The sequence below is a fragment of the Lemur catta genome, chromosome 11, assembly GCF_020740605.2.
Source record: "Lemur catta isolate mLemCat1 chromosome 11, mLemCat1.pri, whole genome shotgun sequence".
Taxonomy (NCBI): domain Eukaryota; kingdom Metazoa; phylum Chordata; class Mammalia; order Primates; family Lemuridae; genus Lemur; species Lemur catta.
In genome coordinates, this window is record NC_059138.1 from 49,333,692 (window position 1) to 49,361,262 (window position 27,571).

At 34.0% G+C, this 27,571-nt stretch overlaps 1 protein-coding gene across 1 annotated transcript in view; it reads left to right on the forward strand.

The window, feature by feature from the left end:
• The window catches only part of RUNDC3B (RUN domain containing 3B), a 115,237-nt gene extending 88,306 nt beyond the window's left edge, over window positions 1-26,931 (forward strand). The window contains exons 9-11 of the mRNA XM_045564783.1: window positions 4,797-4,943; window positions 13,894-14,015; window positions 26,425-26,931. Of these exons, the coding sequence (XP_045420739.1) occupies window positions 4,797-4,943; window positions 13,894-14,015; window positions 26,425-26,570 (415 nt within the window). The 3' untranslated portion in view covers window positions 26,571-26,931. The remainder of the gene's footprint in view (window positions 1-4,796; window positions 4,944-13,893; window positions 14,016-26,424) is intronic.
• Window positions 26,932-27,571: the final 640 nt, after the last annotated feature.

Sequence of the window (27,571 nt, forward strand, 5' to 3'; positions counted from 1 at the left end):
AAGAAGGACTTGCATAAGATGCTGAGCTATTTTTCCTTTGAAAAATAAAATAGCTCTTTGAACTTTAACTGAAAGCTATCCAGTTTTGTTTCAAACTGTTTTGCGGGAGAGCTGGACTAGAAGTTTTGTGTTTATAAATCCATAGTATTTTGAATTTATCTATATTCATCAAATACATGTTCAGGTCAAGCAATTGAGGGTATATTTAAAGAACTCAATTGACAAATTAATACTGACACATATTTTAACATACTTACATATAAAAAGTTACACTTTACTTTCAAATGATACATTTTTACCTGCTGTGTAAAAGAACTTTATGCAAGAGCAAAACTAGGAGCTATTAATAGAAGCCAAAGCCAATTACTGGGAGTGGTAGAACATAATAAGAGGGGAAACTAAATTGTACTTCCTGTACTCCCTCTTCTATGAGGATGTTTATCAATAAAAAATAGGACAATCACGGATACTTCTAGATGATTGTTTCTTCACATATTTTAAGTGTATCTGTCACTGCCCACCTGATACATTTACTTGATATTAGTGGTGAATATATTTTTTCAGCTGTCACTGATCTATACAGTCTGACTTCATAGTTGTTGATCTTAACCTTTATGAGGTGATGTGTGGGAAGTCAGCCAGAATCCATAGGCAGCATCAAGCTGGAATACTTTTCATTTAGGGGTCATGTGAATTGTATGTTGAGGAGATGCAGCAATATGTTTGCCCAGTTTTTCGGTTTTCTTTGATGGATCAGCAAAGTTATAAATATTTTAAAGGGCTCCTAATGTTACATTAATCATCTTGCAATGAATAAATGTGAAACAAGCTGCTGGTCCCAAGTAGCTTATTATCAAATTATAAGAACCATAAAACAGATTAAATTATTAGAATAATTGGTTATTAAATTTCATGAGACTTACAAAGCAATACAAGTCCTATTATTGTGGACAGAAGTAGTTTGAAGATCTTCATGAAGGAGGTAGAAAATGAAATGGACCTTTGAAGATGAATAAAATTTGAATCTTTTGAATAATAGTAGCGATATAATTAATGTTGGGGGAGAAAAGGCAAGGAGATGATAATATTTTCATTACATAAGTAACTTTGAGTTTTTAATATTTTTTCCTAATAGGGTAGTCTTGCAACTTGCCATCTCAGTAGCTTTATTTTAGCATTAGAAGTGTCAGAACCTGCTTCATAGTTAGAGTTGATAAGGTTATGTCTAGCTTAAAATATGTTAAAGAGGTTCTTTCTTTAATGATTTTTGAGTCATTACATTCATCAAAATTGAATTATGTTATTTTGAGGGGCCAAATTCCTGAGTAATTTCTATTGAGAATCTAAAGAAAAATTAGCTATCGAGCAATTTAGAGGTAGATACAGGAAAGTTATTAAAATTAGCTGTGATAGGCCGGGCGTGGTGGCTCACGCCTGTAATCCTAGCACTCTGGAAGGCCGAGATGGGTGGATCGCTCGAGGTCAGGAGTTCGAGACCAGCCTGTGCAAGAGCGAGATTCCCATCTCTACTAAAAAAATAGAAAGAAATTATCCGGCCAACTAAAATATATATAGAAAAAATTAGCCAGGCATGGTGGCACATGCCTGTAGTCCCAGCTACCCGGGAGGCTGAGGCAGTAGGATCGCTGAAGCCCAGGAGTTTGAGGTTGCTGTGAGCTAGGCTGACACCAGGGCACTCACTCTAGCCTGGGCAACAAAGCAAGACTGTCTCAAAAAAAAAAAAAAAAAAAATTAGCTGTGATAAATAAATTATTGCTACTTTCTTAGTAAATTAAATAGTTTCCCCTTAGCATACCTTTCTGTGGAATCATTACCTTAATGAGAGAATGCTAAATTGACTTGCAGATAAGTGACAGGTAGAATCTATCACATATAGAATAATTCAGTTTTTAGATTAACTAACTACAGCATTGGTTAGAATTTTAACTAAAATTAGATGCTGAATATTTCAACTTTTAATTACTGATTTAATACCATTAAATAATATCAATTATTGAGTAATTTAAGGTGAACCCATTTTTAAGCTTGGCCAAATAAGACAGATACCATCATTTTCCACATTAACATCAATTGGGTCACTTTTGAATAAGTTTTTTTTTTTTGAGACAGAGTCTCACTTTGTTGCCCAGGCTAGAGTGAGTGCCGTGGCATCAGCCTAGCTCACAGCAACCTCAGACTCCTGGGCTCAAGTGATCCTCCTGCCTCAGCCTCCCGAGTAGCTGGGACTATAGGCATGCGCCACCATGCCCGGCTAATTTTTTTTTCTATATATATTTTTAGTTGTCCAGATAATTTATTTCTATTTTTAGTAGAGATGAGGTCTCGCTCAGGCTGGTCTCGAACTCCTGACCTCGAGCGATCCACCCGCCTCTGCCTCCCAGAGTGCTAGGATTACAGGCGTGAGCCACCGCGCCCGGCCTTGAATAAGTTTTCATATTAACTTGTATATATTTTGCTTGTTTCAAGGTAAGTTCTTTGGTTGCAGGCAACCAAAACCAACTCTTGAGCACAGATAGAATTCATTAGCAAGATATTAGTAACTCACAGAATGAATAGAAAGACTGGAGAAGTAGGCCTAGAAAGAGGGAGGCTGAGCTGCTGCAGAGAGGCTGGAAGCAGGAATGGCAGGAATGTCTCTTTGCTGATACACTCTGGTCATGGCCCCACTGCTAGAGTGAATAAACTGCTTTGCCTGTTTATTATTCTAAATAGACTCTAATCAAGATTCAAAATACAAGGATGGGATTTTCAACCGAACTTAATTCACTTGCCTGTCCCATAGTGTACTGGAGTAGTGAAGGAAACTTACACAAGGATTCTCCAGGAATCTTTCCTCTTCAAGTGCCACGATTTACTGTTTTCACATTCCTCACAAAAGATGAGAAATAAATGCTGCGTGGATGAAAACTACGTCTATTCCATACACTGAAATCTCTTATCTCCTGTTTCAGAGTACCAGGCAGCTGCCCATAGAAAACAATATCATTAGGATTTCTAAAAACAAAAGTCTAAAGATAATACCTTAATTTGTCATTAGGCAAAAATTCTCCATGGATAAATGTTGTGTAAAAACTTTTGTGAAATTTCAGTTCGTTCTTCCATTTTATGAGGTGTAGAACTTTACGCTTTCCAGAATATATGTTAACCTGAAGAGTGTTCAATTACTTATCATTAACTGAGTTCTACCAGTGTCATTTCCTCATAGATGAACATTTGCTTTTCTGACATTCTGCTCTGAATATTTCCTGTGAGCCAGTTATGACATTGGAATTATTTTCCAGTGACCTTCACAATCTAGTGAATCTACCTTCAAGACAGGGAATATGTGACAGAGAAAAATATACTAACAGAACACAAATAATGGTAGTTTATTATAGTAGATTCTTAGGCCAATAATTCCTGTTTATGCTTGGCAAAATTTTTCTGTCAATCTTAAAAAATTTCTAATTATTCTGTTTGTGAAGCTTTACTATTTTTATTTTTAAAAATGTTAAAGAACGGTAAAAGTCCTTTTAAAAAATTTCATTTCCTTTCCAGTGAAATGAAATTGTGGCAACTAGCCTAAAAGAATATCATAATGGGATACATTCTCATGACTGAGATAGAATCTAGTATTTACATCACATGTTTCTTTGTGGAAATAGTGGAACAAATATTTTGAAATGTACACAGATACCCTGTAAAATTAGAAATATTCATCTGTAGCCTGTTGGAGACAGGCTTATTCCATTAGTATCATGGTGAACAGCCGGAGGTGTTTTTCGTTAGTGCAGTATTGTGTTGCTAACACTTCACTGACTTACCTCTCTGTTACCAACAGCAGGACTCTTGTCTGTGGAAGTTAGCGGGAGGCACATAGTATTACTTCCCTGCTGCTTCTGAGTTGATGGCTCAGAGCACTGGTGCACTGAAAGCCGCGGATACAGGTTGTTTGAGAATATTTGAGGATGCGCATTGCCTAGATGGTATTTAAAGCCTTTTAGAGGTAGAATAAGACCTCTTAAATTATTTTTAACCATCAATTCAAATGTTGAATTAGTCTTAATGGCAATGATGTATGTTGGTTTGTGAAGTTGAAATTTTGGCAAAAAGCTAATTCTTTTGCAAATTGTTATTAACAAGTAACAGTTTTACAAACATTGAAGAAAACCATGAATTGTTATAATTGCTTCATCCTGTTGTTGAAACATTTCCAGTGGATTATATTGTTCAGTGCACTTGTTCTTGATTTAATGATTTTCATGAAGATTTATTAGTAGTTGCTTCTATCAGAAACAGTTATGGGAATCTCATAGATTTTTTATTTTATATTTTTCTACACTCATTTTTTTCTTTAATTGCTTTTTATTTGAGTCAAATAACTTTTATAGGTTGTTTCTGAGTTTTGAAATTAGGAAATCATACACATGGAATCTTTATTTTATATTTTAATTGGCCTGATAACCTGTATCTTTAAGATGTCACCACTTTTTAGTTAAGATATAAAATGCCACTTGGGTCCTTTAGTCCTTTAGTAATAACCTCTGTGGAAAGACAGGAAGTCTGAATTTCACAGGTAGGGATTTGTTGTAGCCAGCAGAGAAAAAAATGAAAAGTACATATTACAGGAGAAAAAACAGTCATAGGCTCAACCAGCCTTGCTATAGTTCTGTTCACAGTTTATTAACATAACATTTCAAAAAGATGAATTTTGGGGCCCTAAATTGATACCATTAGGTTCCTCTGCCATTGTAGAACATTGAAGACAAAAGCACTCACCATCTTAATATTCACAGGACTGTGCTAAAGAATAATGATTTAAGATCAAGACAAGAGTTAACTGCCCATCTCACCAACCAGTGGCCTTCCCCAGGAGCTCTGGATGTCAATGCTGTTGCCTTGGATACGTTGCTTTACCGAAAACACAATAAACAGTGGTATGAGTAAGTGTAATACTTTTTTTTCCAACTAATTACAAAGTTAGCTGTACCAAAACATATGGCTATCCACTCTGGTTTCTCAGTTATTCTTTCTGAATTTATTATTAGCTCAGAGCAAAGGTAGGATTTAGGACTATTCGGTCAGGTTAGATTAAGGCAGTTTGATCTGTTAAGTTTTGAAGCAGAGGCACCCTAGGGAAGTGAAATATCTGAGACATTCTTATGCAACATTGTACCAGCTATTTAGTTCTTCAGTTAAATCTTCACCTGGTCCTTCAGTTAAATCCATGAGCTTGTGTTTAATGAGCCATCTAGTTTTGAATTCTAGCTTTGGTGTTGTATTTGCCTTAGGACTAATTTTCCTTGCTTCTCAGAAAATACAAAATCCTATCTCATGAAAGAATAGAAAGATATTTACTTGTTCTTGATGAGTCTGACTTTTGTTCATTTTCAATAAATCTGATTCTTGGAGACTATGGAAGATATAATCACTCCACCCATGGGCCACAAGATCGTTTTCCTATTTCTTTGTCCTAATGTTCAGGACTATTGCATTTAATCATAGTGTCCTAATGTTGAGAGAGCTGCAAAATCTTAGACTGTCTTCCTTTAGGTAATCTTCATGTTGAAACTTGTAAATTGTGTTTCCTTCTTTGGCTTTCAGCCCCTTTCCCATCTTAATCATTTTTTTCACTCTTTATTTTTATGTCTTTAGCTAATTTTCTAACTATTTTTCCTGATGTCCCTCCCTCCTATCCCCTTTTGTATGCTTTTTCCCTTTCCGTCTCTCCCTTTTCTCTTTTCTCTTCTTTTCTTTCTTCTGTCTTTCCTTCTCTCCTCTTTTCCCCCTTCCCTCTTTTTGTTTCTTTCTCTGTGCTTCTTTTAGGGTCCTTGTTTTTAAATTTCACTAGTAGAATCATATATTTCTATCTTCACTTCTTAGGGTACCTTTCACTAGGCAATTAGTAGCCAGACATTTCTACAAGGAGTGTTTTAGCACAAACATATCCTTCCACCCACTTTACTCTGTGATGTTTTTTGTTTATCAAAGACAGAATTCAAAATAAATTTGACCACTTGTTAAAAGAATTGCTAGGAACTTTAATGTTTTTTTTTCTTTTTTCATTAATTGTTAGAGATAAATAGTAAAAAGTGAACAGAGTATTTACAGAATAAATCAGTACAACTCTCTTCAACGTCTACTAAATTCATACTTCTTAGTATATAACTCAAGGTGTTGACTTTGGATATTTCATAGATTGGTATCTAGTTCCCTTATATACCCTTATGAAAGTTGTGAATAACTAGAGTATATATTTTTTAATTCTGGTGTATAATTTTATCTTCCTGTGGCATATTTAACTAATAGAAGAATATTATTTTTGTATTTTTAATTTATGATTGAAAAATTGAATTTATAGCAATACCTGGTATACTTACCTTATCGATGTACAACATGAGATGTTCCTGCTTTTTTAACTGCAAAAATAATATGACAATTTTAAATACTGATAAGTTAAAAGACTGTGCCTTTTTATTTCAATATCCGCATTGTCACATTTGATAGTGGGAGGTAAAATATTTTTGCCAGAAGATGTGTACCCTTGCCTTTCTACAGAGTTACCTATTGAGGAGCCAATAAGAAGCCTAAAGTAGATTTATTTCTGGTTTACCTCTGCATGTGTAATAGTGGCTGATTTTTACAAAATATTATAGCAGCAACAAAAGTAATTGCAGTCTCAGAAAAGAAGGCAGGGAAACCATGTTTATCTGTTTAGCAGAGATCCAGATATTATACTTCTTGACTCAGTTATTCCATTAGCTTAAGAAGGGACATCCCTTCCTCCCTAGTATCATCTGTTAATCTGGCCTGCCCTCAGATGTTGGTATTGCTTTTAGATGGCCCTATTTCTAACTGATATACCTGAACAAAAAAGTATGTAGCTGAGGTGTAATACAGAGACACTGGACCTAGAGTTTAAAGTCAGGACTCGTAAGTAATCTCTACTATTTACTTGCTATGTAACACTGAGAAACACTTCCTCTCCTTACCCTTTTCTTTCTGTACATGTTATCTTGGGGATAGTGCCTAACAGAACTATAAGGATCAAATGAGGTAATAAATATCTAGCACTTAATGGCTTCTCAGTAAATCTTTATTTATATTCTATATAATCTATTTTGTTTCTACTCTAATGTATCTTCCATATTTAGAGAGTATACACCCACCCAAGTGGGAAGTATACAACTTCCCAAGATCTACTTTCTGAACATTATGTAAAATTAAAACGATCAGCTAATCCCCAGAATAAGTAATCCCAGCTGTCTCATGTAAAAATGGAGGCTTTGGATTTTCAGAATAGAGGAGCTTTCTATAAATCATGCTTGAAACTAATCACAGCTTTTCATCAGGATCCAGTTTTTGCTGCTCTCAAGTAAGTTCACCAGACGTTTATTGAGAACCTACAAATTATGAAAGAAGTGGCCAAAGCCTTTTTAATAAGAAACATTACCTCCCTCGATAATTTGGAGAAAGGAGCTGACCCTATAAAAAAAGTAAAGTTTTAATGCTAGTAGATGATTTTTCCTGCTAAGGATATGGGATGTCTATAGCTATTTCTAAGAACTGTGTAAGTTCATTCTACCAGCTAGCCAAAGACAACTCTAAGAAGAAAGAGAGTGTTAAAAGAAAAACTGTAGACAAAATAAAATTTATCAGAGTTTATTTAAGCAAAGGATTCATTAATCAGGCTGCACTCAGAACCAGAAAGAGGTTCAGAGAGCTCCACCTAGCAGTGGAAATAGAAAGCTTTTATAGGCTGAACAGGAATCAAAGTACAGAAATCACCTGATTGGCTACAGCTAATCTACCATATTTAGGCAAGGTGTAATGCAATGTTTACCTTATTTGAGCATGGTATGATGAGTTGGCTGCCTGTGATTCACTAAATCTTGGCTGTTTGTGATTGGCTAAAACCTGACTATTTGTTAGAAAAAATACACTCCTGAATTAGGTTTTGGTTATTTACTAAGTTATATTGCAGTTTGTTACTAGGAACTCAAAGTAGGGGGGCAGCCTTAGACTAATGGCCTTCTGCGTATTTAATTTAATAAGAGTGTGCTGTTTGATTTAATGAATTTGTTGGTCTTGTTTATATTTCTTACACTGAGCCGTTGGATAACTTCTTATGTTGTCACCTACTCATGGAAGAATCCCTCTCACAATAGAAGATATTAAATTTATTTCCATTGACTCTATGTTTATAAAACTTTAAAAATATGATTTCCAGGTTATTTCGTTATTTCTTAGATCTGGCACAATTAGCTATGCTGGATTTTAGATCTTTTTGTATATTTCAAATGTGGGAATATCATTTTAAAAAATTGTTAAAGCATTATAGGTTTACTATAAAAACTCAACAGTAAATAAGCATATAAAACATGTATCCTTAATACACACACAGAATTATTGTTTACTTTTCTGTTTCCAATTAAGTTCTGTTTTAATATCATTTTTTTTATATATAGTCTAGGTCACATGAGCTTGTTAGAGAATCCTGATCTGTTATATAATCTTGCTAGATTACTGCCTTCCCCACCCATTCCCATCCCAAAATATTAGATTTGTCGTCATCATATTTATATTTTCTATTTAAGCTTTTTTAAGTCTTTTAAATTTATCATTGTCTCCCATTTTGGTTATCATTCAGCTTGCAAAATTACAGAGAATCATGAGCTCATATATGCTTTTCATGATCTAATATATTTTATTTCAAAATATTACAGGAGTATAAATGTGTTTGGTTACATGGATCACTTTTGTTATACTTGAGTCAGGGTTATAAGTGTGCCCATCACCCAGGTAGTGTTCATTGTACTGTTAGGTTGGTTTTTGCCCATCCCTCCTTCCCCCTCCCCTGCCTGATTTCCACGGAGTTTTACTTACCTCTGTGCACGTGTGTGCTCATTGGTTAGTTCCTATGTAATAGCGAGTACATGTGGTATTTGTTTTTCCATTCTTTAGGTACTTCACTTAGGAAAATGGTCTCCAGTTCCATTTAAATTGTTGCAAAAGGCCTTAATTCATCCTTATTTATGGCTGAGTAGTATTCCGTAATATACTTATATCACATTTTGTTAATCCACTCATTAATTGACAGCTACTTAGGTTGATTCCACATCGTTAATTCCACAGTTGTGAATTGTGCTGCAATAAACATTTAAGTACATGTGTCTTTTTGATAAAATGACTTATTTTCCTTTGGGTAAATACTCAGTAGTGGGATTGCTTGATCGAATGGTAGGTCTACTTTTAGTTCTTTGAGGAATCTCCATGCTGTTTTCCATAGAGGTTGTCTAATTTGCAGTCCCAGGAATTGGCGGTCTCCAACGCTTTTAGCACCAGTGACTGGTTTCATGGAAGATAATTTTTCCATGCACCGGAGCCGGGGGAATGGTTTTGGGATGATTCAAGCACATTACATTTCTTGTGTACTTTATTATTATTGGTCACTTGCCACTCACAGATAGGTCTTTGATATGAGTCTGCAAGCAATTGATTTATTATGGTCTCTGTGCAGTCTCTTAATCTGTTTGCAGCTGCTCCCCAGCACTAGCATCACCACCTCAGCTCCACCTCAGATCACTAGGCATTAGATTCTCATAAAGAGCATAACATAGATCCCTTGCATATACAGTTTACAGTAGGGTTCACACACTCCTATAAATCTAATGCCACTGCTGATCTGACAGGAGGCAGAGTTCAGGCGGTGATGCAAACGATGGGGAGCAGCTGTAAATACAGAGGGAAGCTTCACTCACTCTCCTGTTGCTTACTTCCTGCTGTGCAGCCTGGTTCCTAAAAGGCCATGGACTAGTACCAGTCCACAGTCCATGAGTTGGGGACTGTAGCCACCAACACAGCATATAAGTTTCTTTTCTCTCTGCATCCACGCCAGCATCTATTGTTTTTGGACTTTTTAATAAAAGCCATTCTAACTGGGGTAAGGTGATATCTCATTGTGGTTTTAATTTGCATTTCCCTGATGATTAGTGATGTTGAGTATTTTTTCATATGTCTAATACTAATATTTTGGCTTTTAATTTTTCTTAATGACTTTCACTTTGGATGTATTCAGAGTTCTCCTTCCCATGTGTGTCTTTCAAACATTTTTGGAGTAGGAGTCTGTAAAAGTCTTTTAGAGCTTATAAATTGGACATTGACCTGACTTACATATATCCTTCCCTATCAGCTTTCCTTGAATCCTTCTGTTAATTTTAGTAGATTAAGAAACTATAGATATTCAACTATAGCAAATGATTATTTTGTTCCTTAGACATATTTTTATGAATATAAACCAAGAATAAAAAGTACATCTCTATCTCCATGTAAATCCAGGTATGCGTTGTATATATATTTGTTTTTATTTTCTACATGTGGATAATGCTCGCCTCTTTCTATGCATCACACTCTTTGTTGCCCAGTGACTACCAGATAATGTTAATTATTATTAACCTCAACACATCTGTTGGGCAAATAAATGATATAGACTACCCATATCATTACTTCTGATCATTGATGTACAATGTAAGATTATAGAAAAATTGATTAATAAGTGAATTCAGGCCTGTTGCTCAGTTTCCTTGTAATTTGCCTTTATTTGATACCCAGTCTCATGTATAGGAGTTTGTATTTGAGTAGTTTAAAAATGTTTAAATAGGCCAGGCACGGTGGTTCATGCCGGTAATCCTAGCACTCTGGGAGGCCAAGGTGGGAGGATTGCTTGAGGTGAGGAGTTTGAGACCAGCCTGAGTAAGAGTGGGACCCCGTCTCTACCAAAAATAGAAAAAACTAGCTAGGTGTGGTGGCACATCCCTGTAGTCCCAGCTACTCGAGGTGGTGAGGCAGGAGGACTGCTTGAGCTCATGAGTTTGAGTTTACAGTGAGCCATGATGATGCCACTGCACTCTACCAAGGGTGACAGAGACTCTGTCTCAAAAAAAAAAAAAAAGTTTAAATAGATATTGAATGTAGGAGATTTTATTATATGCCAAATGGCCATGACATATGTCATAATTCCTACAAGTTAAATTTAAATTTTATGTAACAATGGAATGGCATAAACTACAGATTTTTTTCAAAATGCATGATTCTATCTTGGGTTTTTATTTTGATTAAGCTAGTGGGATATTTTCAAAATCCTAATCTGAGAAATAGTAATAGCTGTTAATTAGATTGATTTGTCTGGTGAGTTCCATTTAAGTCTTATAGTGTGATGTTACTGAAGCTAGAATTCTAAAATAGTACTTAGTCTTGACCTTCTCAAGACAGAACTCCCATAGATAGTTTACTTCACGACAACAGGATGTTTGTTAGATGGAGCTACCAGTCACATTGGAAATCAGGTAAGAACATGAAAACCAAATCCATTCTTTGCCATTATCGAAAACAACTGAACTATTTTTCTTTCGAATGGTAGGTTTTTAGTCATTTTCATGTAATGATGTTATTCTTAATATCTTTTAAATAAAGTACTTAATTTGGGGTTGGAATTTTCATTATGGCTTCACAATATCATTGTCTAGCAAATTCTGTTTTTACGTTCATTAGCATTTGGTTAAGTCTATATACTCCAGAATTGTCCATTAACTGTGACAAATTAAAGGGTAGAAAAGTTCCAAAATCTCTTTGTATTTGGAAGTGTGATATTCTAAAATAGCTTCAGTAGGTCATGCAGAAAGCTCATTTCATGTTGCCATGTCAGGAGCTGCTTTTACAGAGTTTCTTCCCTCTAGCGAGTGGCAGTCCTTGAGATTATTGGAAACGTGTGTTGTCAAACTCTCGGTGCTGACTTAACACTATTCAAATGAACTTTATATCTTTTTGCATCTGGGTATTTTGTTGTTTGAAATATTTCTATACATAAATTTTTTAATCTAAAAATATTAAATTTTTTATGATGAAAAATTAGTGTCAGAAACTCATCTTAAGCCATCATGCAACTTAAAAAGTAAGGCTTATACCTATTGGGCACAGAAAAAAACCTTGGAAAGGAAATTTATTTATAGGTTTGGAATGTATTACTAAAAAAAAAAAAAAAAGAAATTTATCTATAACTGCTCTTTATCAATGTCCTTGCTTTCCTCTACAGCTAAAGAAATAAGGTTTTAATGAAAATCAAGTGAAATTTTCAGTGATATGATTAAGTATAGTATAGTTTACGTGTTCTGTCTTAACAAACAAGGCTGTTCTTGGAGAAATATTTCTAATAAAGTAGGAAGCCAAATCCTTACTTCTTGTATTGGAGAGGAAATAGCATAGTGGTTAAGGAGACAGAATTAGAGTGAGACTGCCAGGTTTAAATCTCATCTCTTTGTGCCCTAGTTTCGTCTGCTATAAAGTAGGGGTAGTAATAATTCCAACTTCTTAGGGTAGTTGTAAGGATTAAATAAGTTCATTATATATAAAATATGTAGAACAGTGCCTAGATGTTGTAAGTGCTATATAAATTTAGGTATCATTTTTTATTACATATCATGTAGCTCATATAAGTGTTATCTGTTGTAATTATCAGAAGTGTCCTTCAACAGAATTTCCTGCCACTTGAATATTATAATTAAGGACTTTTATACTCTCAACATTTGAAAAGTCATCACATTATAAAGTGAGAACACTGCATTGTAAGCTAGTAGAGTTATTTCATCACCTCATTCTTCATTTCTTAGAGGGAAAAACAAATATTTGCCAGTTATATATATATCCGCTCACTATGAAATCCTATAAAATCATAATAAAATTGATGGAGAATAAGTACAAAAGCAATTAAAAATAACTACTGTTTTGGTAAACATTGGGCTCTGCCTTGTTTTTTCTTTTTTAATGGTCAGTCTGATTTTAGTAAATGAGTATTTCCACTCCACCTTCCTCCTCATTTTAGATGGTATCCTGATAAACATAAAACAGAAACTGGACATAAGTATTCCAACCATATTTAACATATGTGTTTTTGATAAATCTGTTACTAAGTCTATCCTCTATCCTATATATGAAGAGCAATAAATATGAACTAGATCACTTAAAATATATGTGCTTTCCTATAAAACTTACCATAAAACATATTTCTAGGAAATTAGATGGGGTTTGGCTACCTTGGGAAGTAGATGCTGAACTTGGAAAACACATTCCTTTTCCTAGGTCATTTATATTTGGAAATAATAATGAACTCTGTTCTCTTCTGTGAAGTGTGAATAACACCAAAGCTGCATATATCTTTTGAGTTGGTTTTGTCTTGAAAAACCAAATATGGGAAAGGTTAATAACAAGATTTCATTAACTTTCCACTTATAACTGAATTTATCCCCTGTATATATCTTACTTTTTAATGAGCTTAATAGAAAATGGGCCTCAAAACAGCAAATAGATGCAGGAAGGTTAATCATCTTGATGGTATAATAATACAAACAGGTATTTTATTACCTAACATTTTTTAAAATTCTAAATTAAAGGAATTTGTAATAAATTTTGTGTTATATAATAATATCAAAGCATTGAAAAATTCTGAAATGCTTAAGCAACACTAGGTTGTCATTATTCTTAAGTTGTTTCTACATTAAGAGTAACCTGCAGACTTTCTGTTCTTTGAAAATTGGTAGTAACCAGAGATTCCCATTTCTTAGTCATACGGATAATAAAAAATTGGCATGAGGATTTTGTTTTGGCAAATTTTTTTTCTTTTCTATTTTTCAGTGAATTAAACAGATATACCTCCAAAGAAGGTAGAGGGGAAAGTGTAATGGAGACCATACTGAAGCCAAGACTATGAAGCAAAATTTAGGGGGAATGTTGGGGAGAAAATAACCAGAGAGTCAACAAATTGAAAATTATTAAAGAATCTCTCTATAAATTCTTCTTTGTGAGAAGAAATTCAAGTAGTATTTCATCCTTATTTTACAGGAAAAGTTATCAAAGTCTTGACCAGTTATCAGCAGAAGTTAGCCTTTCTCAGACTTCACTGGATCCAAGCCAGTCACAAGAAGGAGATGTAAAACAAGACACATTAAATTTAATCAGTGAAGGTAAGAACAAAAATCTATTTGAAAGTTACTTTTTTCTGCACTGTCTATATTTTGGTTGCAGAGGATTGCCAGAGAATAACATAACATCTCTGTAAAGCATACTAGAAATTCAGCTGTCATTATGATTAAAAATGGTATACCCTTGTTTCTTTCTTTCTCATGTGCTTGTGGCTAACCTCAAAAGACTTGTCTGTAATTGTTACCCTCGTTTCTTACTTTCTGGACTCTTTTTTACCCAATCCAATTTGGTTTTTGTATTGATCAACAACTACCATATTGCAGAGAACTGCTGAAGTCAGTTCCCTGTCTTTACCCTATTAAACTTCTCGGCAGCTTTTGATATAACTACTTCTTTGTTCTTGAGTCACTTTTCGTACCTGATTTTTTTTTCTCAGTTCTCTGAATAACTTCAGGAACAAACATAAAAGTGTATTATTTTTTCCTATTACCACTTTCAGATGTGCATTATCAGCCTTTCTTCCCATTAGGTTGCATCTTCCTGAACAACATCTTGGTCCAATTCCATAACTTTTCAGGCTACTTTCAAAAATATGGTCCCATTTCAGTTTCTAAGACTCAGCCTATTCAATTTTAAACTTCAGTAGCCTAGTTAATTGAAAACTCTTTTCTTTCCCTCCCCCAGCATAGGCTAGAGCTGGGGAAGAAAGATAACTCTGTACCTAGGAAACCTGCATTCTCCTAATGCCTCCAATTTTTTCCCTGCCTTTTCTGTTGCAAAATGGTAACACCATAGGCATTATCCTAGATTGTACTCTTTCTCCTTACAGTTACAGTGAATTTATCTACAAGTCCTGTCAGCTCTCCATACAAAACATGCTATTTATATATAGACTCATCATCTTCTCTATTACTACAACCGTACTCTCAGCCACCTGCAGCAAGCCTGTTGGCTGGACTAAAGCCACAGCTTTTTCATTGGTCTTTCCTCTCCCATTCTTGACCCTTCACAGACCATTCTCCACGTAGTAATCAATGATCTTTTAAAACATAAATCAGAAAATATATTATAACCTTGCTTAAAACTCCCCAGTGGCTTTCAATGGCAATTAGGATAAAATCCAAACTGCTTATCACGGTCTCCTGCATGATCTTCTTACCAGCTTCTGCCTCATTTCATACCATTCTTTTCCTTGTTCTGTATACCCCAGCAAACTGACCTTCTAACCATTCCTTCAGGCTGGTTCCTTCCTTGACTATCTTTGTACTTGTTTTTCCCACTGTTCTGAATCTTCATTCTTAAGATCTTTGCATGGTAGATTTTATCAGGTCTGTGTTCAAATGTCATCTTTCTAAGAAGCTTTCACTGCCATACCTTAAATAGCTAGCCCCATCCCCATCTCCACCCCATCCCATACTCTATTATATTGCCATGCATTATATTATGAGTCTTGTCTGTACCCCCACCTTTGAAATGTAAACTTCATGAGATCAGAGATCTTATCCATCATTTTCACCAGTGTATTACTGGTATTACTGGAGTGTGATACCTAATAGGCAACTATTAAATATTTCTCGATAGAATAAGTATGTAATGAATGAAGGTCATAGAATGTGAGGAATAAATTAAAAATTCAGTTAACCAGAAGTCTTAAGCACTGTGAATGTCATGTTGAACTGAATTTTCTGCTTCCTTTAAGTTGAAACATTCTTCAAAGGGCCTTAGTAATATTTTAGTAGATAGTTTTTTTTGACAAATCCAATAGTAAATTGGATTCAGTGTCATAATCTAGAATATGTATATTTTAAAAACTAATTCATACTATGAGTGGATTTATTTATGATGACTCTTCATCTAAAAGACACATTTATTTAGGATTTTAATCAGATTTCTTAATATCAACAGGATAAGAGTGATAATGAACAATTTGATACTATAAAAACAAATGTATTGGGTTTAAGAATTCAAGGTTAAATAACAGATTAAAAGTTACTTACAGAATTTCCACACCCAAATACCTAATAAAATGAGTTTAAAAAAGTAAAAATCAGCCCAAAATTCACCAACTGCAACCCAAAAAGAAAGAAAGAGGGTTACATAATAAACATAATAGACTAAAAATACTGATGATCAGGAAAGAAACGTTCTCATGATAAGTTGGTGAGATTCCTAGAATTCTCAATTATCTCCAAATCTGGCTTTTAAAAAAAACCCAAAAAACTAAGGAATTTTGTATAGCTGAGGTAATAATGGCAGTGATACAAATTTGAATAAAAATATCCTATAAAAATATAATAAAGAACAAGAAAAAATAAAACCATAGAAAACCCAAGCCCTCAGCCTTTAGAAGATACTAAATAAACTTCAAATTGCCTGTGAATAGAAAAATAAACACCAAATTCAAGCAGGCTCTCTTTGCTCTCTTTCGTGAGCAAATGGGCTCAGGAAAAACTAAACTGTGCAAAAGAAGGAACTGGGATGTTAATAGCAGGCCTAAGTTGAGCAAAAATCACCTCCAGAAAGAGAAAGTCAAACCTAAATGTAAAAATATGAAAAAAGTGTCCTGGTAGAGTGGACATGTAGGATGCAAAGAAGCAGTGTTAAAATAGTAAACTGAAAACTAGAAAAGAGCTAAAAGAAAGACAACAAGCTATTTTGGAAGCCACATAGTGGGGAGGGAAAAAAGTAAAAGAGAGAGATTAGGATTGTGTAAAAAAAATTTAAATGGAAAGATACACATTCTTTTCACCCATAGCACACTTCACCCTCAATTAAAACCATACACTAAGGAAACCATACCTTGGTACACTGATAGAAAAGGATGCTCTTGAATTAAAAATTTCATGAACATCCAAATCAAATAGACTTGTCCACAGAAATCCTGAAGAGCAAACACTGTCTATACAAAAATATTATTCTTTTAAATCACATAAATTGAGAAAAATAATTCAGCTGATGAAACAATAGTGAAGTAAAGCAATAGTGAAGCAGGAAAAAAAAAATTAATACAACCATAGGCTGGGCATGGTGGCTCACGCCTTTGGAATCCTAGCACTCTGGAAGGCTGAGGCAGGAGGATCACTTGAGCCCAGGAGTTCAAGACCAGCCTGAGCAAGAGTGAGACCCTGTTTCTACAAAAAATAGAAAAATTTGATGGGGCTTGGTGGCACATGCCTTGTAGAACCAGCTACTCAGGAGGCTGAGGCAGGAGGGTTGCTTGAGCCCAGGAGTTTGAGGTTGCAGTGAGCTAAGATGATGACACTACACTCTAGCCCAGGTGACAGAGTGAGACTCTTGTCTCAAAAAAAAAAAAATAAATAAATACAACCAAATGAATAAATTATATTTGCCAGCTCAAAATACTAGGAAAAGAACAATAAAGTAACCAGAAACACAAGGAAGGAAATAATAAAGTTGTAAATAAATGAGAAAATGAGATAGAGAATAGAAAAACAGTACATCTAGTTAACAAATCAAGAAACCTGGTTTTTTGAATCAACAAACTATAGACATAGCTAATTATAAAAGGGAGAAAGCACAAATAAAAATAAGAACTGACAAGGGGAAACAATCATTGAAAAAGTTGTTTAAAAATCACAACAGACTATCAAATACTTTGCAGACCTCTATGCAAATGAATTTGAAAACCTAGATGAAATGGATAGTTTCCTGTATAAACACACTTTACCAGAATTATATCCATTAGAGATAGAAAGCTTAAACAGGCCAACTTCCAAAAAAAGAAATAGAGAAAGTTATTAAGGAACTACTCCACAGAAAATGGCCAGACTCACAGATTTTTTTCAGGGGAACTCTTTCTAATTGTCAATGACCAAATATTCCCAATGCTTCATAAATTATTATTCCAAAGCATGGAAAATGAAGGAAAATTTTATAATTATTTTAGGAAATAGGTATAACCTGATATAGTAGGAAAAATAAAAAATTATAGATAATTATCACCTATGGATATTGATATAAAATTTCTAAATAATGTAATAGTGAACAGAATCTAGCAATACATAAAGACCATATATACCACAGCCAGGTGGATTTACTTCAGGAATGTGAGGTTCAATAGTGTAATTCAATAATAGGAAAACCATTAATGTAATATACCATATTAATATATCTGAGATAGAAGAGGCTGTCTACACAGATGCCAAAAAGCCCTGGACAGAACTCAATACTTGTGTGATAAAAACATTCAAGAAAAAAAGTTTGAAGCATACTTTCTTTATATGAATATGTGTGTATATGTGTGTACGTCTTTTTCCTAAAGATAGCATCTTACTTAAAGGGGAAACACTTACATCAGGAGCAAAGTAAAATACCCATTGTTTCCACCAATATTTAACATTTTACCAGAGGTATTAGTTAATGTATTTAAAGAAGAAGCTTCAAGTAGAGACATGAGAATTGGATTTTTGCAGATGATTCCATGAACCTGAAAAACACTAGACAAATAACTTAGAGTGCAGTACTATAAAGTAGCAGATATAAAATTATCATGTAGAAATCAATAGCCAAACATGCACAAACAATAACCAGTGAGATAATCTAATGGTAGGGGAAAAACAAATTAAATAGTAAAGAGAAGATAAAATACTTAGACTGTGCACATTTCTTGTTAAATTTGTTCCTGTATAAGGAAAACTATAAATTATTTTTAAGAGACACAAAATTAGACTTGAGCAAATTGAAAGAAATACTTTGTCACTTTTCCCTAAATTAATTTAAAATTAACACAATCCTACATATGCTTTTACTTTCTAATTCAGTAATCACACACCTAGGAATTTACTTATACTTAAGTACATCTTAAGTATGAAAATATGCATGCACATGGTTATGCTCACTTAGTAATCCTTCGTATTCTATACTTTTTCCTGAATGCTTAACATATTTTAAAGAATTTCGATAGATACCCCTTTTTTAACATTTAACTTTTTACTTTGTGATGATTATACATTCACATGTAATTGTAAGAAACAATATAGAGAAGGGTACTGGGTGTACCTTTAACCCAGTTTACCTCAGTGGTAACATCTTTCAAGCCATGATCTTGAAATTAATACAGTTTACTGATTTCATTCAGATTTACTTGTACTCATAGTGTAGTTAGTTTTATGCCATTTAAGCACACATGTCAATTTGTGTTTACACCACCACAGTCAAGGTACAGAATAGTTCGACTGCCACAAGGATCCCTTGTGCTGCTGTTTTGTAACCACAGCCACAAACTTCCCAGCCATACCTGATATCATCCCATCTTTAATCCATGGCAAACAGTAATCTGTTCGTTACTATAATTTTGTCACTTCAAGAGTGCTATATAAATCATACCATATATGAGATTACTCCCTCTATATAGTGTGTGTGTATATATGTATATGTGTATATATATATGTAGTTTAGACATATACTATATAGACTTTTGGGATTGGTTTCTTCTACTCAGCATATTTCACTTGAGATCTTTTCAAGTTGTTGTATGTATCAATAGTTCATTCCTTTTTTGTTTTTGCTAAAAGTATTCCATGGTGTGGATGTACTATAGTTCTGTTTTGTTTTGAACAATTTACATGTTGAAAGACATTTGGGTTGTTTCCAGTTTGGGGCTATAAATTGCTATGAAAATTCCTTTACACAGTTTTGTGTGAACATAAACCTTCATTTCTCTGGGATAAACACCCAGGGGTACAGTTGCTGGGTTGTATGATAAACTGCCAAACTGTGTTTTCAGAGTAACTGTACCATTTTGCATTCTTACTAGCAATGTGTGAGTGATCCAGTTCCTTCACATCCATGTCAACATTTACTGTTGTCACTATTTTTTATTTTAGCTATTTCTGATAGGAATATACATAGTGATATCTTATTGTGTGTGTTTTTTTTTTTTTTGAGACAGAGTCTCGCTCTGTTGCCCGGGCTAGAGTGAGTGCCGTGGCGTCAGCCTAGCTCACAGCAACCTCAAACTCCTGGGCTTAAGCGATCCTACTGCCTCAGCCTCCCGAGTAGCTGGGACTACAGGCATGCGCCACCATGCCCGGCTAATTTTTTTTTTATATATATTTTTAGTTGTCCAGATAATTTATTTCTATTTTTAGTAGAGACGGGTCTCGCTCAGGCTGGTCTTGAACTCCTAACCTCGAGCGATCCACCCGCCTCGGCCTCCCAGAGTGCTAGGATTACAGGCGTGAGCCATCCGCGCCCCGGCCTTATTGTGGTTTTAATTTGCATTTCATTGATGGATAATGATGTTGAACATCTTTTCACATCCTTATTTGCTGTCTGTGTCCTTTTCAGTGAAATCTCTCTTCAGGTCTTTTACTTGTTTTCTAATTAGGTCACTTATTTTCTTTGCTGTTGAGATTTGAGAGTAAAATTGATGCTTGTAGTTGAAAAAAGCTCAAACACAATAGGTAAAACAGTAAATGTTTTTTATACTCTATAGGCTTAGAGTAATCTTTTAAAAAATATTAACTCTTGGGGTAAAAAAAATTTTTCGGAAGTTCAATATTTTTTATTGTCTTTTTCTTATATTGAATTCCAGTTAAAATGAATACTTTTATTGAAAGATATTCATGATATCCCAATTTTGCAATATTGTTTGTTTTTCTTTCTGTATGTAAAGCTAGATGATAGTATCTTTTAAATTTGTTGTGTGCTTTACTGCCTTGATTAAATTCTTTATAATGAACATGTCTTTACAAGTATGATAGATGGTTTTTTTCCCTCTTTTTAAGAAAACAAAATAAAACTGGGAGCCAAATATGTCAAGATGTTAAAAATGGTTAATTTTGGGAGTGGAAGTATAAATGTTACTTCTACATACCTTATGCTGCTAATATTTTTATTAACATCTCCATCTGATGAATCTTAAGAAATGGAGATTTGTTTTATAACTTGAAAAAAAAAAGCAATTTATGTATTCTAAAATTTGGGTTAAGCAGAAAAGCAGTTTTTTCTTATGCCTTTTAATAGTTCCAAAACTTACATTCCTCAAGGACATATTTAAATAAATATTATAGTAAAAAGGAATAAAACAAAAAGCAACTCTGTGTTCTTACTGATTGTTAAATACAATTTCAGAATTGAAATGTACCGTAATCATTGATAGAAAAAATTGAGAATTATTTTTTTTCAAGAAGCATTTATAAACCCCTCATATATAACAGGTATTATGCTAGTTACTGCATTTCATCAAGTCTAAGGAAGGCCCTGGGTTTTAAGAGACATCATTATTTTACATACCACAAAAAAAGAAAAAAAATGCCAACAATTAAACTATGGCACATTTCCATATCTTTTAACATTTTTATATTTATTTAAAGAGATCTTGACTTTCTTTAACATTTTTTATTTAAATATAATTCTCATAACATAAAAGTGACCATTTTGAAGTATACAATTCAATGGTGATTAGTATATTCACAATTTTATATAACCATCGCCACTGTCTAATTCCCTAACATTGCCATCACATCCAAAAAAGAAGCCCTGTACTTATTAGTACTCAGTTGCAATTCCCCCTCGCCTATTTCCTGGCAACTGCTAATCCACTTTCTGTCTCTTTGGATTTGTCTGTTCTGGATATTTCATATAATGGAGCCATATAATATGTAGCTTTTTTTAAAAAAAAGTGGGTTTTTTTGACTTAGTATGTTTTCAGGGTTCATTCACATTGTAACATCTATCAGTGCTCCATTTCTTGTTATGGCTAAATAATATTCCATTGTATGGATATACCATAATTTGCCTGTCTGTTCATCAGTTGGGCATTTGGTTGTTTGTACTTTTTGGCTATTATGAGTAATGCTGCTGTGAAGCTTTGTGTACAAGTTTTTGTATGAACATATATTATTATTTCTCTTGGGTATATACCTAGGAATGGAATTGGATGTATCATGTGTTTGACCAGTTGAGGAACTGCCAACCTGTTTCCCAAAGTGGGTGCACCATTTTACAATCCCACCAGCAATGTATGAGGGTTTCAATTTCTCTACACCCTTACCAACACTTGTTATTGTCTGACGTTTTGATTATAGCCATCTTAGTGGTGTGAAGTAGTATCTCATTGTCGTCTTGATTTGCATTTCCCTAATGAGTAATGATGTTGAGCATCTTTCCATGTGCTTTTTGGCCATTTGTATATCATCTTTGGAGAAATGTTCATTCAAATCCTTTAACCATTTTAAAATTACATTGTCTTTTGTATTGATGAGGTGTAATAATTCTTTATGTATATTCTGGATACCAAATTCTTACAATATGTGAATTGCAAATATTTTATTCCATTTTGAGTGATATCTTTTTACTTTCTTACTAGTGTCCTTTGACTCTCAAAATTTTTAATTTTGGTAAAGACCCATTAATCTATTTTTTCTTTTGGTTACTTGTGCTTTTGGTATCATATCTAAGAAACTGTTGACTTATCTATGGGTCATGCAGATTTATACCTATCCTTCTAAGAGTTTTATAGTTTTAGCTTTTATATTTATAGGTCTTTGATCCATTTTGAGTTAATCCTTTTGTGTGTCGATACATAGTTGTTCCATGTCATTTGCTGAAAAGATTATTGTCTCCCCCCCAGTTAAATGGTCTTGGAACCCTATTGAAATCCATTGACCATACATGTGTGGGCTTATTTCTGGATTCTCAGTTCTTTTTTTTTTTCCTCTTATCAAGTTGTGATTTAATGGATTCTCAATTCTGTTCCATTGGTCTATGTGTTTATGCCATTACCATACTATCCTTATGCCAGTACCACATTGTCTTGATTACTTTAGCTTTGTAGTTAGTTTTGAAATCAGGTTGAATCCCACAACTTTGTTGTTTTCAAGATTGTTTGTGCTCTTTGGGGTCCTTTGCATTTCCATGTGAATTCTAGAATCAGCTTATCATTTCTGGAAAAAGGGCAGTTAGAATTTTGATGGGGATTGCATTGAATATACAGATTTGGGGAGTATTTCCATCTTAACAATACTGTGTTCCAATCCTTGGAAAGATAGGATGCTTTTCCATTTATTTAGATCTTCTTTAATTTCAGCAGTATTTTACAGTTTTCAGTGTACAACTCTTCCACTTCTGTGGTTATATTTATTCCTAAGTATGTTATTCTTTTAGATGCTACGGAATGGAATTGTTTTCTTAATTTAATCTTCAGATTGTTCACGGCTTCTTTTAGACTTTAAACATAGATTTTAAAAATTGTATTTCACTACTATATGTCTATATAAGGAAAATAAAAGTGAATTCAGTTGCTCAGAGTATTCCTAGAACTTCGTATGTTCAGAGACTATCTCTTCTGACAGTGAGCATGTTTTTCCTCACAATACCATCCTCTGTGTGAACAGTGAACCATTTCCTCAAATAGTACTCCACTGTTACAGGAATTTTCTTTCAAGCTACCAGCAAGCATCCTACACATTTTTATGCAGCCACTTTCAATTTGCCCAACTTGTAGTTTCATTTTCTTCCTCAATTAAATCAAGTGCTTCTGGAAGTTTAAACATCTTCTCTTCAAAGGCCACAGGGATTCTGTGACAAATTGATTAATATCGTAACAGAAATCCTGCATGATGCATGATTCAGTCACCAATTGCTTGTTGTTTCAAAATTTCTTTCATCTATTCTGGGGAATTTTTCCTACCTCAGTTACATGCTTGGCATGTAATAAGTACTCCTTTTGAATATGTCACAAAGCTTCGTCTACTTGCAGGGTATTTTCCTTTCTTAGAGATTTCTTTTTCTTATAAGCATTCAATGTTATTTTATAAGAAGATATGAATTGTAGTAATTCCTCTAATGACAAATGTTTGCTTCGGTAATGAAATTTATGTCCAACTGTCTATTTTCATGCTTTTCTGCAAACTAACAGCTTTTCATTTTAAGGACAAATTATGTTTTTAAAGGCATTTTAGGCAGCATATAAACTCGGCACTTGGTTAAAGTGATACCGTCATGAATACTTGTGACCAAGTTCACACAAGTACATGCAAAAACAACTCTCTCCTAGCCAGACACAACTGTAATATCCATTGGTTCCAACTGTTTGAAATTCTATTGCCTAAAGTGATAACCACCCCTTTTCTCAAACAAGAGGTGACATGGTCCTTACATAACAGCTTCATATAAAATGTTTCCTATATTTATGGGTTTATGATAGGGGATAAGGAATCTCTTTAAGTATTCCTTAAAATTAGGATACATATTCACTGCCTCTCTGTTCCCATTGACTTCTTCCTTCTCACCCCAAATTTCTCTTCCTTAAGAGTTGGTGATCTCACCATTCACTTATCAATTCTAAAAACCTACTGAGTCATTCATGGCTCTTCCCACCTAACATTTTGCTATCACCAGCTCCTACCAGTTTGACTTTCTAAAGATTTCTACTCTGTTCTTTGTCTGTATCCCTTCTACTACCATAGCCAGTGACTAATTTCCCCACGTCCATTTTATTATTCTTTATTTATTTACGTACTTCAAAATCATGCGAAAGCAGAGCCCCAAAGTATTTAAAATACAAACTAAACATGTAATTCCCTATGTAAAAGGCTTCAGGGACTCCCTTCTATACAGGAGTGTGATCAAGAATGCAGTCTCTGAATTCAGAGGGCTTTTATTTCAATTATTTTTTCTTACTGTGTTTATGGCCTTCTTGGGCACATACTTATCCCCATCTACAAAACGGGGATACTTATAGGTTTTACTTATACATAATTAGCAGTAAATCTTTTTTTAAAAGATTTAGGGTCCATAATGAAGTACAAATGGAGAAACTATTCAGGGCAGTTGAATCCCTGGAAATTTAGCAAGAACTCCAGAGAGCTGATTTTGGCCTAAAATGAGTCTCTAAGCTTAAACATTAAAAGGGTGATCCTAACAGAATATGGTAAACATTTTAAATCTGAATGTAACAAATACTATTCCATATCTTTTCTAAACAGTTATATTTTCCTATATTTTACTGGTCGGCACACTATGAAGTTAGATGGCATAGCCAGTCATGCTCTGGTGTCTGTTCCCGTTTCAAAGCAGAGAATAGGCTCAGAGAAGATGCCTTACCCAAGGTCACACAGCTAAAAAGGACATAAGAGCTTTCTTGAGTCCCAATGCAGTTCCACTGAATCACTGTTCATTATTATTTAATGAGCACTTACTGTGTGCTAGGCACTGGGAATATAATAAAGGACACAACAAAGTCCATGTCCTTTCTCTAAGAGTTTATACTCTAATAAAGGAGGGAGTATCCCCACAGTATGACAAGGTCGGGTAAGTACAAAGGACTATGGGAACACTTTAGAAGGGCTGTTTGAAACAATATATAATATTCAGAAACATTTGATATGTAGCTCATAAATATACTTCTGTAACTGTGAGTAAAACCTAACTTTTCCAACTTCTTTGGAAACCTGCTAATTTTCAAAGACCTCGGCCTTTCACAGCCCCAAGCAAACCACTTATAGCTGGTATTTGCACACTGGGTATAAACTTAGTTCTGGAAAGAACTTGTTTTACCTTGGCTGTGGAAACCTCGGCTTCTACCATTCCTCCTTTATGGGTCTACTGAAGTTTAGCACTTAGCAAAGTTCCTGATGCATAGTAGATACTAAATAAATGTTCATTTAGTGAAGGTTGCTTAAGTGAACACATCAAATCTTCCTATTTAGTTGGGGCAGTCTAATCTGACCAAGATCAATCTTCTAATGTATTACCATACCAAAGTGTGGATTTCCTGGTATTTCTGTGGTCTGGGCACTGTTACTGTTATTTAGATTTTTATTATCCTTTACTAACTTAATGTGAACATGCTTGCCAAAAAAAAAAAAAACATTTTATATTTTATTGGTATAAATTTATAGGGTACCAGTGTAATTTTGTTACATGCATAGACTGCATAGCAGTGAAGTCAGGGCTTTTAGGGTACCCATCACCACGTAACATACCGATAATTTATCATCTTCCCCCCCCCACCCTTCTAAGTCTCCACTGCCTGTCATTCCACATGTTCTACATTCACATGTACATATTATTTAGCTCCCAAATATAAGTGAGAACATGGGGCATTTGTCCTTCTCTGTCTGACTTATTTCACTTAAGATAATGGCTTCCAGGGCTATCCACATTGCTGCTAAAGACTATTTTATTCTTTTATATGGCTAAACAGTATTCCATAAACATTTCATTTTTGCTCTAAAACATGGTTATCTCAAACTTCCATATATTAGAATTTTTATAAGAAGCACAAATAATCTTGTGTAATTTTTTTTTTTTATGGGTGATACTGAAACTGCTGAAAGATCAAACATGTTGAGATCTTTGACTTCACAGCTAGATCTGTGTGCAATACCTTATAAGTATGGAAGTTTCCTAATGGTTTTAGGATCTTATTGGTATCATTTTTGAAAGGCTATTAATTCTTTGTTATTTTATCCTAATTTTCAGATAAAGAAGATACTCCCTCATTACTTGGTCTCTGTGGGTCTCTAACATCAGTGGCAAGTTACAAGTCTCTAACAAGCCTAAAATCTAACGACTACCTTGCAAGTCCTATAACAGATATGGCAAGTCCAGGCCTAACTCCATCCTGAAAAATTTTACGTAAAAGCCAAATGTTTTTATGTTGTAAATGTTCTGTTTACATAAGTTTGACTGCTGGGAAGACCTTTGAAATTTTACATTGTTCTGCTATGTGTCTGGAATTCTATTGCTTAGAGACTTCAATCCACTCCATGTAAACTTCTGGGTGAAAAACATAATGATCCTGCCATTTTTCATTTTAAAAATTCTTATATTTATCATTGAGGAAGTTTAAAAATGAATGAGCTTAAAAAAACTTTCAAAGACCCTCCAAATTAATAATTCATTGCAAACTGTACATATTTATTATTCAGCTGATTTTTATATGTTTAAATGTATCTTAGTGGCCAGAGACTGAGTTTAAGGTTTTATTCTAGAGACTTAAGCTAAATATTTTTTCACTCTTTTATTCAGTGGTTAGATTTTCAAAAAAAAGATGAATTATTAATTTCATTTTTCATTAATTTCTCATAAGTTCTAATGTTTAAATACTTGTTTTTAATATCTGGGGAAGGTTCTCAGCTGCATTTTCACAGTGGTTTATTCAGTTTTTCTTTAACATTTATCATTTGGTATCAACATTTCACTTAATATTTTATAAATTTTGTAGGAATGTGCCTGTTTAGGCAGTTACTGACTTAATTTGTTAGGCCATTATAGTACAGGCAGTTCCCGGGTTACAGATGAGATAACATTCCTGAGAACGTCTTTAGGTAGGATTTGCATGTAACTTGGATCCCTGACTAACAGCACGTATATGGTAGTAATAATAACAATACTATAATGGCCCGTATGTGGTAATAATAATACAGTGTCATACTGTAATCTAACAATATCCCTATAGTGTAATAAGAGGTTACAGAAACTATTGTGCTCTTTTTAATTCAAACAAAACATAACATAAAAACAAACTCATACAAAAAGTTTAAATAGGTGATAGGAGAAATTTCAAAAAAAGAGCATTAAAGGTTAACAATCACCTAATATTGCATCAATGTTTTGCTCAGTGGAA